At 61.4% G+C, this 13,063-nt stretch overlaps 2 protein-coding genes across 4 annotated transcripts in view; one reads left to right on the top strand and one right to left on the bottom strand.

Annotated features, from left to right (window-relative positions):
• Positions 1 to 3,574, top strand: part of GAREM2 (GRB2 associated regulator of MAPK1 subtype 2) — a 44,237-nt gene extending 40,663 nt beyond the window's left edge. Inside the window, exon 6 of the mRNA XM_084622971.1 lies at positions 527 to 3,574. Within this exon, the coding sequence (XP_084479097.1) occupies positions 527 to 1,466 (940 nt within the window). The 3' untranslated portion in view covers positions 1,467 to 3,574. The remainder of the gene's footprint in view (positions 1 to 526) is intronic.
• A 2,016-nt stretch (positions 3,575 to 5,590) lies between these two features.
• Positions 5,591 to 13,063, bottom strand: part of HADHA (hydroxyacyl-CoA dehydrogenase trifunctional multienzyme complex subunit alpha) — a 38,736-nt gene continuing 31,263 nt past the window's right edge. For all 3 annotated transcript variants that reach the window (XM_084623157.1, XM_084623156.1, XM_084623155.1), the window contains 6 exons: positions 12,414 to 12,554; positions 10,915 to 10,983; positions 9,573 to 9,768; positions 8,494 to 8,608; positions 7,610 to 7,755; positions 5,591 to 6,099 (listed from right to left, as the gene is read on the bottom strand). In XM_084623157.1, coding sequence (XP_084479283.1) covers positions 5,954 to 6,099; positions 7,610 to 7,755; positions 8,494 to 8,608; positions 9,573 to 9,768; positions 10,915 to 10,983; positions 12,414 to 12,554 — 813 coding nt within the window. In that variant the 3' untranslated portion in view covers positions 5,591 to 5,953. The remainder of the gene's footprint in view (positions 6,100 to 7,609; positions 7,756 to 8,493; positions 8,609 to 9,572; positions 9,769 to 10,914; positions 10,984 to 12,413; positions 12,555 to 13,063) is intronic.

Genomic DNA, 13,063 nt, shown 5'->3' on the forward strand with positions numbered 1-13,063 from the left:
ACTGGACCTCCCAGGTGCCATCCTGTTTCCACCCCGGCGCTCCATCCAGTCCAGCTGTGACCCTCTCTGGGCCTGGGGGGCTCTTATCCCTACCCGGGGAGATGCCCCCACAGCCCCCTAGATCTTGCTGGGCCTGGCCCTTCTCTCAATCCCTGCAGCCTCAGCAACCTGCAACGTCTAGGGGACGTGGGGCTGGCCTTAGCCCTTTCCTGGATCTGTAGCCGAGCTGGAGAGATTCGGCTTACCCAGCCCCCACGGTCAGTCCGTCCATCCAGGCCCCGGGGCAGTTTGCCGGCAACGCTCTGCTGTCTCCCTCGCGCCCTGCCAAGGGGATGGTGGCGGATGCCCCAGCCGTGAGGTAGCCCAGTCGATTTCCACCCAGCCAGGTGGCTAGGACGGGTCGGGACCCGATCCAGGCTGTGGACCCAACGCTCTGGGGGTGCAGATCCGGGCGCTGTGTTAGGCCCGTTGTAGCTGGAGCAGCCCCCGGCTGTGCCCTGCCTGACGCTCTCTCTCTTCCCGGCAGCTCAGGGACGCGGAGCGGGAGCTGCTCGCCCTCCCCGGACTCCTACTCCCTCTATTGCTACCCCTGCACCTGGGGCGACTGCAAGGCCGGGGACTCTGCCGGCCGCCAGCTGCCGGGGACCGTGCCGCCCAGCACCCAGCCCAGCCAGACGTCCTGGTCGGACCCCTGGGCCTACGCCGACACGGGCCCCAGCGTGGCCAGCGGGCGCTCCACGCCCCTCCTGGGGGGCGATGCCCCCATCAAGACCTACCACGGCTGCCCCCGCCTCAAGGCCCCCCACCCCCAGAAACGCTTCGCCCCTTTCGGGGCCCTGAACCCCTTCGCCAACCCCGCCTACTCGCCCAGCCCCTCCTCCTCCCCCGAGTGGCTGGAGGCCCTGGACTGGCAGAAGCCCCCCTCTGCGCCCACACCAGAGACCTTCGACCCCTTCGAGAGCGCCCCCCCCGAGTCGGAGCGCTGCTACAGCCAGCCAGGTGCCTGCCCCGCCCCCCCGCCCCGGCCCCCCAAGAGCCTGGAGGCGGAGGGCCTTGTGATCCGCAGCACGGCACCGCTCCCGCCCACCATCGTGCGCGGGGCCGAGGGGGGCGTCACCCGCGTCTACCTCACGCAGGGCGTCATCGAGGTGCCGCCGGCGTCGGCCCCGCGCAGCGGCCCGGGCGAGAACGCCAGCCACGTGCCCGGCGCGCCCCGGCTGAACGGCGGCGGCTCGGCCTGGCAGCCCCCCGCCGACCTGGCGGCGCTCTCCGTGGAGGAGGTGTCCCGATGCCTGCGCTTCATCGGCCTCTCCGAGGACGCGGTGAGCTTCTTCGCCCGCGAGCGCATCGACGGCAGCATCTTCGTCCAGCTCCCCGAGGAGATCCTCGCCGACGACTTCCGCCTCACCAAGCTGCAGGTCAAGAAGATCATGCAGTTCATCAAGGGCTGGCGACCCAAGATCTAGCGCGAGGCCTGGCTCGTGGCACGTGGACATGGGGCCCGGCTCGTGGCACGTGGACGTGGCACCCGGCTGGTGGGCTCGGCCCGTGGACGTGGGACCCGGCTGGTGGGCTCGGCCCGTGGACTTGGGGCCCTGCTCGTGGGCCTGGGCCGTGGACATGGGGCCCAGCTCGTGAGCCTGGCCCGTGGTCGTGGGGCCTGGCTGGTGGATGCAGTCTGTGGGGTTGGGGTGGGCCCCCACACAATGACCCATTGCCTAGGATGGGCTCTGTGGCTAGACCTAGCTCGTCGGGGTGGGGCCCTGCACAATGACCCAGTCCATGGGGGCCAGGCCCACGTGTACAGATGTGGGGCCTCCAGTGTGCACAGCCCTGCCGAGGGGCCTGGGAGCAGCCCACTGGCACTGGGGCCCCGAGCACCCAGACCTGTCATGGGACAGGGCCCCCAGCTCTGGACCACGAGGAGCTTTGCTTTCAGCTGCAGCTGGCCTGGTTCCCCTGGGGCCTCGTTCCCTTCCACCCCATTGCTTGATCCACACACCCCATTACCCCTATGCTCGGGGGGGGGGTGGATCCCAGGGCCTCCTCCCTCCACCCCACCCTGATATCATGCTGCCATCTTCCCTCTCTGCCCTGAGCCTCCCTCTAGTCAGCATGTGCCATGACAGCCTCCTGGGGGCGCTGCATCCCCTAAATCCCCCCCACCCCCAGATTCAGTGTCACCCCCTGGGTGCCCAGTAGGGCCTTGAGGCAGTGGGTGCTGGGCCTTAGTGGGTGGCTACCCCCCCCCCCGGAGGAGCGGAGTGCGAGTGGGCAGCAGGGCTGGGCAAGGCGTCAGCCTGGAGGGGGGCCCGGGAGCAATGACGGGTCTGGCTGTGGGCACAGAAGGCTGGGTGCAGTGCTGGGAGCTGGCTGGCTGGGGGACTGGGGCACACTGCACCCCAGAAGGGCTAACACAGCCCTAGCCAGGACCTGCCCTGTCTGCGTGCAGGGCTGGGGTTTGGAGTGCTAGGCTGTATATGCCGGCTCACCCCCTCCCGGCCCCGAGCACGGGGCCCAGCCCAGACGCAGCGGCGGGGCCAAGCCTTGCCCTGGACAGCTGAACAGAGACGCATGCCCGAGCCCCAGGCCTGCCTGCATTTAACAGCGGGGCCTCCCTGCTGCCTTAGCAGAGTTCGCTGCAATTCATTTCCTTGTGTGTTTGGTGGGCTGCCTGTCCCCCTTGTCCCCCCCAGGGGCAGGGGCCTGCCTGTGCTCCTGCTTGGCTGCAGGAAGCTCCCTGAGTGGCTGGGTTACTGCCCGTTCATTGCCCCCAAGGACCGGTATGCAGCCCAGCCCCCCCGGGCTCCATGGCAAGGGGCAGGCCGTGCCCGCGGGCAGCACTGCAGGCTGGGCTGGGGCGTTTCAGTCCGAGTTTTTCACTCTGCCCCCTGCCGGCTGGCACCGCAGCCCCGGCCCTTGCTCAGGCAGGAGGAGGGGTGCTTGGCCCTGCAGAGCGCGGCAGCCAAGAGCCATGCCCCAGCTACTGCCCAGGGACCTCAGAGCACGAGGGGCAGGAGAGATTCCCATCTCGGGGGGACGTACAGGACACATGGCAGGGCCCCCGCCCCAGCAGCCGCCTGGCAGCTATCGGGGTGCCCGGAGATACCGCTAGCGCCTTCTGCTCGGGGCAAGCCCTCAGCACGTGGCTGCAAACCAGCGTGGCCTTTTGGACAGCGTCCGAGCCCAGCGCCCGCATCCGAGCCGCGTCTCTAGCCTGCCACCCACCCCAGCATTGAACTAAGAGGACACGGCCCGCCCCGCCCTCAGCCCCGGTGCAGGGCCTGCCGCTTGCTCGTCAGCAGCTGCTGCTGGGCGCTGCCGTTACCTGCCGGGGGGGTTAACTCGCCTGCCACAGGGGCTGGGGTAATTAGCGGCCTGCGGCTGCTCGCCCCCCCGGCCCGCTCAAGGAGCTTGGCTCCGGCTGGCTCAGTTCAGGGGCTCGGACGCTCGCCCCTCGTTGGGGTTAACACCGGCTAGCGCCGCGCTCTCAGCCCCACCGGGCGGGGCCGGGCTTGGGTTTGGTTCTGCTGGTTTAACTTAATCCTTGTGGATTAGTGAAATAAAGATTTTAAAAGGCAGCCCTGGCCCACGGGAACGGCTGTTTGCAGGGGCGGGAGGGCCTGGGAGCTGGGATGGATGAAAGAAGCTGGTTGGGGGGCAGCTGCATGCCCGCTGCCCCCTCCAGAGGAGGGAGGATGGCGCTGCTGCTTCCAGCCTTCACCCAGGGCCAGTAGGGCCTGATCCCTGCCCCACTGCACAGGAGGGGCTGGGGCCGGATCCCCGCGCCCCTCCGCGCGGGCCCTACGCTCGCAGCTGGGGATGCGCCCTTCCAGCAACCCAGCCCTGCTCTTCCTTTTCAGCTCTCGTGAGCTGTGCCCTGTGGAGGCCGAGGCGGGTTCTGCTAGCACAGGTGGGTCAAGGCAGCCACTGGCTGGATGCTACTGGAGTGACTGGTCCCACGCCTCTGGGGTGAGATCTGCACAGCGCGGAGGGGAGCCTATAGCCCCATGGCCTATGGATCTAGGCCAGGGGTTGGCCCCCTTTCTGAAGCGGTGTGCCGAGTCTTCATTTATTCACTCTAATTTAGGGTTTCGCATGCCAGTAATGAGAATCCATGTGACCCATACTGAGCTGCACCCCTCACTGCCCCAGGCTGCAGGCAGAGGGCCATAGCTGGGGGCAGCTGCAGAGGCCCAGACCGGTGGCCGGGACTGGGAACCGGGCTGGTGGCCAGTACCCCAGGCCAGCAGCAGGGCCTCCCGGACCAGTGGCCACGAGCCAGGGCTGGCAGCGGGCTGAGCAGGGCCAGCGGCCAGGACCCCGGCTAGCAGATGGCAAGCAGCCGGTACCCCAAGCCAGCAGCAGAGTCCCCTGGACCAGTGGCCGGGACTGGTAGTGGGTGAGCAGATAGAAGCCCAGACTGGCACCGGAGCCCCCCAGACCGGTGGCCGGGACCTGGCCCAGCAACAGGCTGAACAGGGTCGGTGGCCGGGACCCCAGCTGGCCGGGGGCCAGTATGCCAGGCCAGTAGTGGAGCCCCGTGACCGGTGGCCGCGAGCCGGACAGTGTGAGTGCCTCCGAAAATGAGCTCATGGGCCATAGGTTGCCTAGGCTCCCACATGAGCTGGCTCCAGGCTGGCAGCTGTGAGCAACACAGGCCGCACCCGAGACCTGTTTAACAGGCTGCCTAGGCAGAGCCAAGCCCCTGGCCATGGTGCTGGAACAGCTTGGAGCTGCTGGAACAAGGCAGGCAGCTGGAGAGGAGAGCCCCTGGCCCCTGCATGGGCAGAGCTAGGACATACAGCGGAGTCCCATGGAAATCCAAGAGGGCCGCCCCTGCCTGGGCAAGGGAAACACTGTCTGGAGCTGGGCAGCACCTGCCAGGCCTGGAGCAGGGGCTCGAACTAGGGCAGGTGCCCAGACCTGAACTGAGGAAACTTTTAGAGCAAGAGGAAACATTTTCTTAAAGGGCAGGTAGGAGGCTCCAGGGGACACAAGGAGCAGCAGGGTGAGGGCTGGGTAGCTCCAGGGGGGCTCCCAGCTTCCTGTTTTCACCCCCATAACTGATCAGAGCCAGAGGCACAAGAGTCACCTGCTGGGGGGTGGGGGCGGCCATCCAAACCGCCACCACTGAGGACGGAGGTAGCTGCAGCAGGCAAAGGAAGTCCAAGCACCACATGCTGCTGGGGCTAATCTATTGGGGGGGGGGGGGGTGACTATCAGTGACAGGTGCACAGAGATTTAAAGCCTTTTAGTTTAAATTAGTTCTGCCCATGGCAGCCTTCCTGGCCTTCAGGGGATGGATTTGCAATTACAGGAGCCTCCAGCTGCCACTCTAACCCTAGTGGGTCAGGGCAGCTGGGAGCTGGAGGCTCTGAACTATTGACTGACACCCCCCCATACCCCCCCCCCCATCTCCATTAACACCAGTTTCGCACAGCTCAGCAGAGCGCTGGAGAAAGCAGGTTGCCCCAGACAGGCGGACAAGCTGGAGCAGTCACCGAGTGCTTTATTTCCCTCAACCCCGTGAGGCTCCACCCCTCTGCATGTGAGGGCCTGAGACAGGATTAAGCAGGCAGAGGCCAGAAACAAGAGACCGGTGGTTTATTGTTAAACATTTGCCATGAACCGTGGTGGGGAGCAGCTGTCCTGGGCACGGCCATGGGGCTAATGCCTGCTGGACGGAGGCTCTGGAGGGCATTGGGTTGACTGAACACAAAAACCCTTCTTCCATCTTCAAACAGGAGGTGCAACATCCAACCAGCCAGGGATGGGTGGGAGAGTGCCTGAGAAGCTGCTAAGGCACTTAAAGGGCTACAAACCTCCAGAGTTCACTGCCCCCCAGCCCCGGTGCTTAGAGAGGAACGGACAGAATAGAGCTTTGGCTGGAGCAGGCTCTCCCCAGGCTCTAGCTGCGAGTGCGTCTATGGCTGGAGGCCCGTGGACACGTTCAGTGGTGGAATTTCTTGCTCGGGTCGTTGGCGTGATCCAGAAGCAGCTGGCATGGTGTGAACTGGTTTCCGTAGACGGCCTCATACTTCCGCAGCTTGTCCACCAGCTGCTTGGCTCCAACGGAGTCTGCGTATCTGAAAGGGCCTGCACAGAACACGGGGCTAAGTCAGTAGTGGGGATTGTGCGAGAGGGCACCACTCGAGAGCCTGCAGGAGAGCTGTGCCCAACCCGGGAGACAGGCAAACACACTGGACTCAAGCCTCCTGTCTGTGTGCAGAGGAAACACCCCTGGATTTCAGGCTGAGCTCTGCTGTGTATAGGGGAGCAGGCTCCCCAGGTACAGGCCAGGAGAGAATTCAGGCCTTGCTCTGGCTCAGCACAGCAATCCTGCCCACACAGAGCACAGTGAGGTTGGCTGAGTGGCTGGCAAGGGGCTAGGCAGCAACAGGGGAAGGCAAGCCCCTGCATCCTGCGCTGCCTGGCTGACTAGGCAGTTCCAGGGGTGGTGGTGTGGGCCCCCCCTCAGACGATTATGTGCAATGGTGCCAGCAGAAATGGATGTAAAAGCTGCTGCCACTGTTACTTTTAGGACAATCCCAGCTGTGCTCAGGGGCCTTTTAATGTTTGCAATCAAGGCCAGGGACACTTTGAAGGAGCAAACTGCTGCACACTGGAGCCAACTGTCCAGCTGTGCTCAGCCGTGACACCCAGCTGGAAGGGAAGCAAAGACACCTGCTGCCAGCACTTGACCCCACTGACAGGGAGGGTCTTCGCTGTGTGCAGAGCAGACCTGGACTCTCACGCCCAGCTACATCAGCCACCTCACTGCTGAGCTGCGGGGGCCCCCAAGGCCAGGGGACGTACCCTAGGATTTAACGGGTGGGGTAGTGTTTGAACCGCATGAGCCAGGGGGAATAGCTAGACTGGGCCATAGGCTGTGGGCCAAGCCCAGCTGTGTCTGGAATTCCATATTAACAGCAGCTGCAGGCTCTCCCCCAGACACGCCCTGTGTTTACAGGCGACAGCATGGGACTGCAGAGCTTGGCCCTCGGGGCAGTTTAAGCGATATGACTGAAGTCCCTTGTATCTGCAGCCGTGACCGAGAACCTGAGCTCTGGTTTCGGGAGCCCCCTGCCCAGCCCCAGCCCCAGCCCCAGCATGCTTCGGGAGGTGCAGCGTGATGGTATTCTAGCCAACTATGCTGAGCCGGCGAGCCACGCTGCCCCACGCCCCACTGGACACTCGCCACGCACACGCCGCGTCCATGGCGACTTCTCGGAAGACTAGTTCAGTGCTCAAGCGAGGGGCTTGTAGACCACACGCTCCATGCACAGCTTCGCTCTCAAGAGTGCCGGACTCCGCTCCCCGGAGGGTGAATGCAGACGGGTACCACGTTCAACTCACTCGTGACTCGGGTCCTGGCTACACTCCAGAGTCTTGGCCGGCGTAGCTATGCTGGCAGAGCCCCCTAGTGGAGACCGTGGAGGAGTTCTCTGGCCAGTATAGCTACGCCACCTCCCTGAAGGGCGCTAAGCGGCCAAACACTCTTCCGTGGGCAGCTGCCTCCAGATCAAGCTTTACTGCCAGCCCAGCTTAGTCCCGTTCCCTGCTCCGTCAGGCAGCCTCTTCCGTACGGCCGGGGGAAGCCACTCACCTCCCAGACAGGGCGGGAAGCCCAGGCCAAACACAGCTCCTATGTCTCCTTCCACTGGGTCGCTCAGGATCCCTTCCTGCAGGCACATGGCCGCCTCGTTCACAAACCGCGTCACCAAGCGCAGCTGGATGTCCTCGTCGGAGCAGCTGGAACAGAGCGATGTTGCTCAGACCACAGAGCAGCCACTGGGCAAAGCGGGAGGGGCAGCCTGGGGCCCAGGCCGCGAGAACCAGCCAGGAGCGCCCAGGGGGTGGGGACAGGGCCAGAGGCAGCCACGGCTTGTTGAGTGGCATTAGGACCTGCCCTCTGACTGGAGGAGGCAGCAGGACCAGTCTGATGCTCAGCCTGGGTCCCCAACGATAAGGCAGTGATCTGTCAGGCCCCACACTGGGGCAGCGAAAGGAGACAGGTCAGGCCATACGACGGATCCGATTTCAGAGTGTAGCTGATCCTAGCTGGAGGGCCAGGGGACCATACGGATCCCCCCCTTGACTCGCACCAACAAGCCCTAGGGGGGCTCTCCCCCAAGGTGCAGTACCAGTGTCGACTGTCGCACAAACCCCCCCCCCCCGAGGCAGTTGGCATTCCAAAGGAAGACCCCCAGTGTTCTGTGCTACCAGCAGCCGCCAGTGACCCCCCAGCACCCCAGAGGTGAGGGATGGCCAATTAAACTGGAGATCAGCCAGTCTCAGAGGGACCAGTGCCAGATCCCGGGGCTGCTCTGCTTGGAGGCCCAGCACAGCCCTTGTGACAGTGCCCCCAGAGGGGCTGTCCGCAGCAGGTGACGGAAGACTTGGCAGTGCTGGGAGAGGCTGGGGTGCCCAGAGCCACCCCCCGCTGCCCTCCCCACCCAACCCTTTTGGGTTCAGACACCATCTACTTACACCTCGAGCCTGGAGGGCACCTTGAACTGTGCCAAGATCTCATCCATGCCGGAGTTCACGCTCCTGTTCTTCACGCCTTGTTGGTACACGTAGAAACCCTTTCCTGCCTTGCGGCCTGCCGGGGAGGGGGAATGTCAGTCACTGGCTGAGCTGCCCCTCAACTGCCACTGATCCCCTGGGTTGCATACGGACTGCTAACCTGGTACATGCTTCTCTGCCGGCACAAGCAGCAGGTACCTGTGGGATGAGAGGCTACCCCCAAGCTCAAATGGCACCTGGGAACAGCTTCCCGGTACTGCAGTGAAGGGAGGCGGCCATCTGGCTCTCAGCCCCCTGGAGTCAGGGGAACAGTTCATGTACAGAGGGAAGGGGAAGGCGATAGAGGAGGGGTGGTCAGACAGATCTGCTTGGCCTTGCCAAGAAGCAGCCAGGGCTGCCAGTCTCCACTGGTCTGAGTCTTGGAGATGTTTTGGGGCAGAGGAGAGGTGGGGCGACTGGCTTCCACGGCTCTCCCAACAGCAGATCCTGCCCAGAGTTTGCATCTCATCAATGCTTAAGAGCATGGGCCTGCTGGGGTCAGGAGACGTCCCAAAATTAAGACCAGAGTGACCCAATCGCAGCCCATATCTACAATGCAGCTGTCTTCATCCTTAATACAAAGATGTAGCCCACATGGACTACAGGTCCCAGCATGCAACACTCCTTCGTGGGCTGAGCAGCCTGCAGGGAACAGGCACCCCTGGGGCACGTCTCTGAGGAACAGTGGCCTCTAGTGGCCAGCAATGGCTTTGTCACAGTTGCATCTCGTGCGGCTCTAGGTCGCTCTACCATGTGAGTGGGGTGGCTGGAGCTGCAGCCCCATCTGCCCCTGCCCAGGAGCAGCCGATCAATAACTGGTCTCATCAGGCCAGGGCTTGGAAGGGCTCAAGCGCCATTCAGCAGGGAACGCTGCATCCCAGGGAACAGCTTCTGTGGGCTCGAGCACAAGCGCGAGGCGGTTGCCGGGAGCCCAGCCCAGGGACCAAGAGGGGAGGGGCTGGCACCAGACAGCCCAGCTCAAGCATTCTGGGGCCACTCACCTAAGAAGCCTTTCTCTACCATGCACTTGAACAGCTCGACATTCCCGCCCCCAAAGCGCGGGCCAAAGGCCTTGCCGAGATCCTCTGCCACGTGTGCAGCCACGTCCACGCCCACTTCGTCGATCAGGGTGGCGGCACCCACAGGAAAGCCGAACCCTGTGGAAAGGGCATCCACTTTCTTGGGGTCAGCACCTTCCTGCAGGGACGGAGGGGGGAAGCCCTATGAGCACCCCGGCCTGTGGATATGCAGAGCCCTGCCACACACGGGCCGCAGTGACAGTGCAGGCCTAGACCCTGCTGGTACATCACAGCTGCTGGCCATTGGCTTAAACACCCTGCAAGGGAGCTGGGCAAATGGTGTAAGGAACCAGGAACAGCACAAGCCAAGGAGGTTTGTCAATAGCTGGGGACGGCCAGCCGCAAGGCTGCTCTCAATGGCAGCCAGGCAGAAGATTCCTTTGAGGGGGGCCTCCAGGTGTCACCCAATAGCCCGGGTGGCACAGACTTTACTTTCCTGGATCAATGGAGCACCGAGGAGCCTGTGTCCTGAACTCTGCCCCCATTGTGCTAAGATGTCTGTCCCAGCCCCAAAGAACTTATGGCCCAAGTGTAGGCTCCTAAACCTTCATAAAGACCTTTGCACTTTTGTTCCATCCAGTGATCTCCAGGCTTCACACAGATCGGCAAGCATCCCCCTATTACACCAATGGGGAAACCGAGGCAAAAGATAAACAGCTTGCCAAGGCCATCTATCAAGGCAGTGATAGAGATGAGATTAGAACCTGTTACTCTCCCAACTCAAACCCTTGCTCCATTCAGAAGCCATTTCTGCCACTCCATTCCTCCTGCCTGTGCTAAGGACAATTCTGCCCCCTTGCTGTATAACACTATCCTTCACTAAGCTCTTCCAGCCAATGAGTTCAAAGTGCTTTGCGAGGTCTGCATTAACTCTCAACCCCACCCTGAGCGGCAGCTGTCCCTATCTGATAGGTGGGGAAGCAGCTAAGTGACTTGCTCTTTCACGTGTGAAGTTTAACAGCAGACGACACCACCGGGTCAAGGCTCAGAGGGGCTGCGGGTGGGGAAGTTCCACCACTTCTTTTCCAGGCAAATCCCTGGTTAACGTACTGGGGGGACAGCAGCTTGGGAGTTACCAAACATTCTACACAAGTTCAACTACCGTGTGGCACCACCTGAGCTGCCTGTGGGCTCTAGGACATGGCTGAGCTCTGGGCCAGCCTGACTTTGTAGGGAGAAGCAGGAGAATCTCATCTACTTTAACATTTGGCAGCTTCTCTGCACCCTGGGGCTTTCCGGCAGCACACTCGATTCCAATACACACCTGGAGAACTCTGACCACTTCGGCCAGCATTGGCCCCAGACATCTGGTGGTGTAGAAACCTGGTCCATCCTGGGAGAGGCAAACGGGACAGCAAGGTAGGTTAGCGTCAGAAGCCCTGCAAGACCAAGGACTCCCTGCCTACTTAAACTGCAAGAACTGCTTCCCGAGCTAGATTTCAGAGCCCTAGAATGCAGACACTGCATTGTCCAGGATTTTCAGTGCTCTATAATCAACTCCTAGAATGGTTTGTTTTGGCCTGAGTGGAAGACACAGGAATGTGGGAAGCTCCTCACACATCTGCTTCCTGCTAAGTTCCAGAGACCCCCTGGACCTGGCTGAGTCACGGGCCCAGCTCCACAGCGCTCAACAGGGGTGGAATTCACAGGCCTGGGCCGGGGGCAGGGGTGTGACCTAGCACATTAGCTGCCCCAGCCCCAGCAGGCAGGGGAAGAAGATTAACACTCACTCAGCGAAAAGGTGGAGTGTTCTGCAGAGACTAATGGTCAAGGCAGAGCATTACTTCTAAATGCAGAGAGGTCCCAGCACTGCAGGGAGTCTGAGTAGAGGGCTGGGACTCTGAGCCAAATGGACGTGGGAGTGACAAGGCCCAGGGTTTGACAAATGTATCCAACTCTTGCTAGTCCCAGACTAAGCCTACTACCCAGGTCACACCCTAGGAAAGCCACCCCTGTAATTCAAAGGAACAAGAGCGGTATTTGGATTCGAGGGCACGGTCAGTCATTTAGGAATCCCTCACCAGGTTGCCCGGGTTGGTGCTGGCACACTCCGTCTCTGGCTTCACTGCCCTCTCCCAACAGGTCATGGCACGGTTTCCTCTTCCGTGCAACTCATCCCCATCTCTCTGGCACTGCGCCGGGCTCTACCTCACCCCCTTTAGTCCAGATCTACTCCCACTTTCCTCAGCCTTGCGGCCAGGGACGTTTTTGTCCTAAGAAGCTAGAGCAGGGCCTTGCTGCCCACGGTAACCTCCTGACAGAAGTGAGCCCATCCTGCCTGCAGCTCTTGGGGGGAGGAGCGGCAGCGAGATTTTGACCCAGGCACCGGTCCCTGCTCAGGGTCCCACTTTTGGTAGCAGCCTCCAGAGAGGCATTTGATACATCTGAAGGCCCTAGCCCTCCAAGAGCAGGAAAAATGGAACACTCTTCCCCAACCTACCCAGACTGTCATGGCTGCCGCAAAGGGGGTGGCTGGGAGGGTGTGCGCCCCTCCTGTACTCTAGTTCACCCCACCCTCCACACTTGGGTTCTCCACACTAGTGAACAGCTCCAGTGCATCTCAGACCTGCTGCTTTAATACCAGCCTAGTCCAGTTCCTGAGAGCCTTGACCTTTAGAAGTGGAGAAACTCAAACCTCTCCCGCACCTAGAAGCCCAAAAGACTTTCAACGCTCCTGTTTAACCTCTTGGTTCATCCACCTGCCATCTCGGGCAGTGTCAGTGGTTTCAGGACCTGCCAGGATCTCGAGCAAGAGTACTTTACCTTGACTACAATGATGATCTTCCCTTGCTTGAGGCCGACAGCTACAGCAGAGGCAACTGTGTCCTGGGAGGTCTTGTCCGTGGTGATAATTTCTAGCAGCTGCATCTTGTCCACTGGGGAGAAGTAGTGCATGCCGATCACCTGCCAGGAAGGGCATAAGGGCTTAGCATACAGAAAGCAAGGTACAGACTGGGCTTTTCAGCTCTTTGGACACAGCTCGATGGCTGACAGACACTTTTGGCATCAGGCAGACGCTCAGAGGGGTCTCCTACCTGACAGCAAGCCTGTTAACAGCTCTGAAGGGGGAATCACAAGCAGGTCTGTACTAGGGAACTGAACCAGAAGCCATTGATGGACCTAACCTCTGTACTCTAATCACAGCTCAGCCATTGGGCAAGTTACATGACCTCTCTGCTACCTTCCCCTCTGCAAAGCAAGGCTATGTACATACCTACCTTCTCACTGGGGGAGACAGGTGAGGGGACTAATGTCTGTTCAGTGCTTTGGAAAAAGCACGACAGCAGTGGTTATAAAGAACCACCAGATGTTGAGTGAATTCCCTGTGCTGTAGACACTGTTTTCTGTAGTTGCTACAGTGATGATCTGAATTTAAAATACAAAATCGGTTCCTTTCCAGACGCCAATTAGAG

This window comes from Lepidochelys olivacea (assembly GCF_965140295.1).
Source record: "Lepidochelys olivacea isolate rLepOli2 genome assembly, chromosome: 3".
Taxonomy (NCBI): domain Eukaryota; kingdom Metazoa; phylum Chordata; order Testudines; family Cheloniidae; genus Lepidochelys; species Lepidochelys olivacea.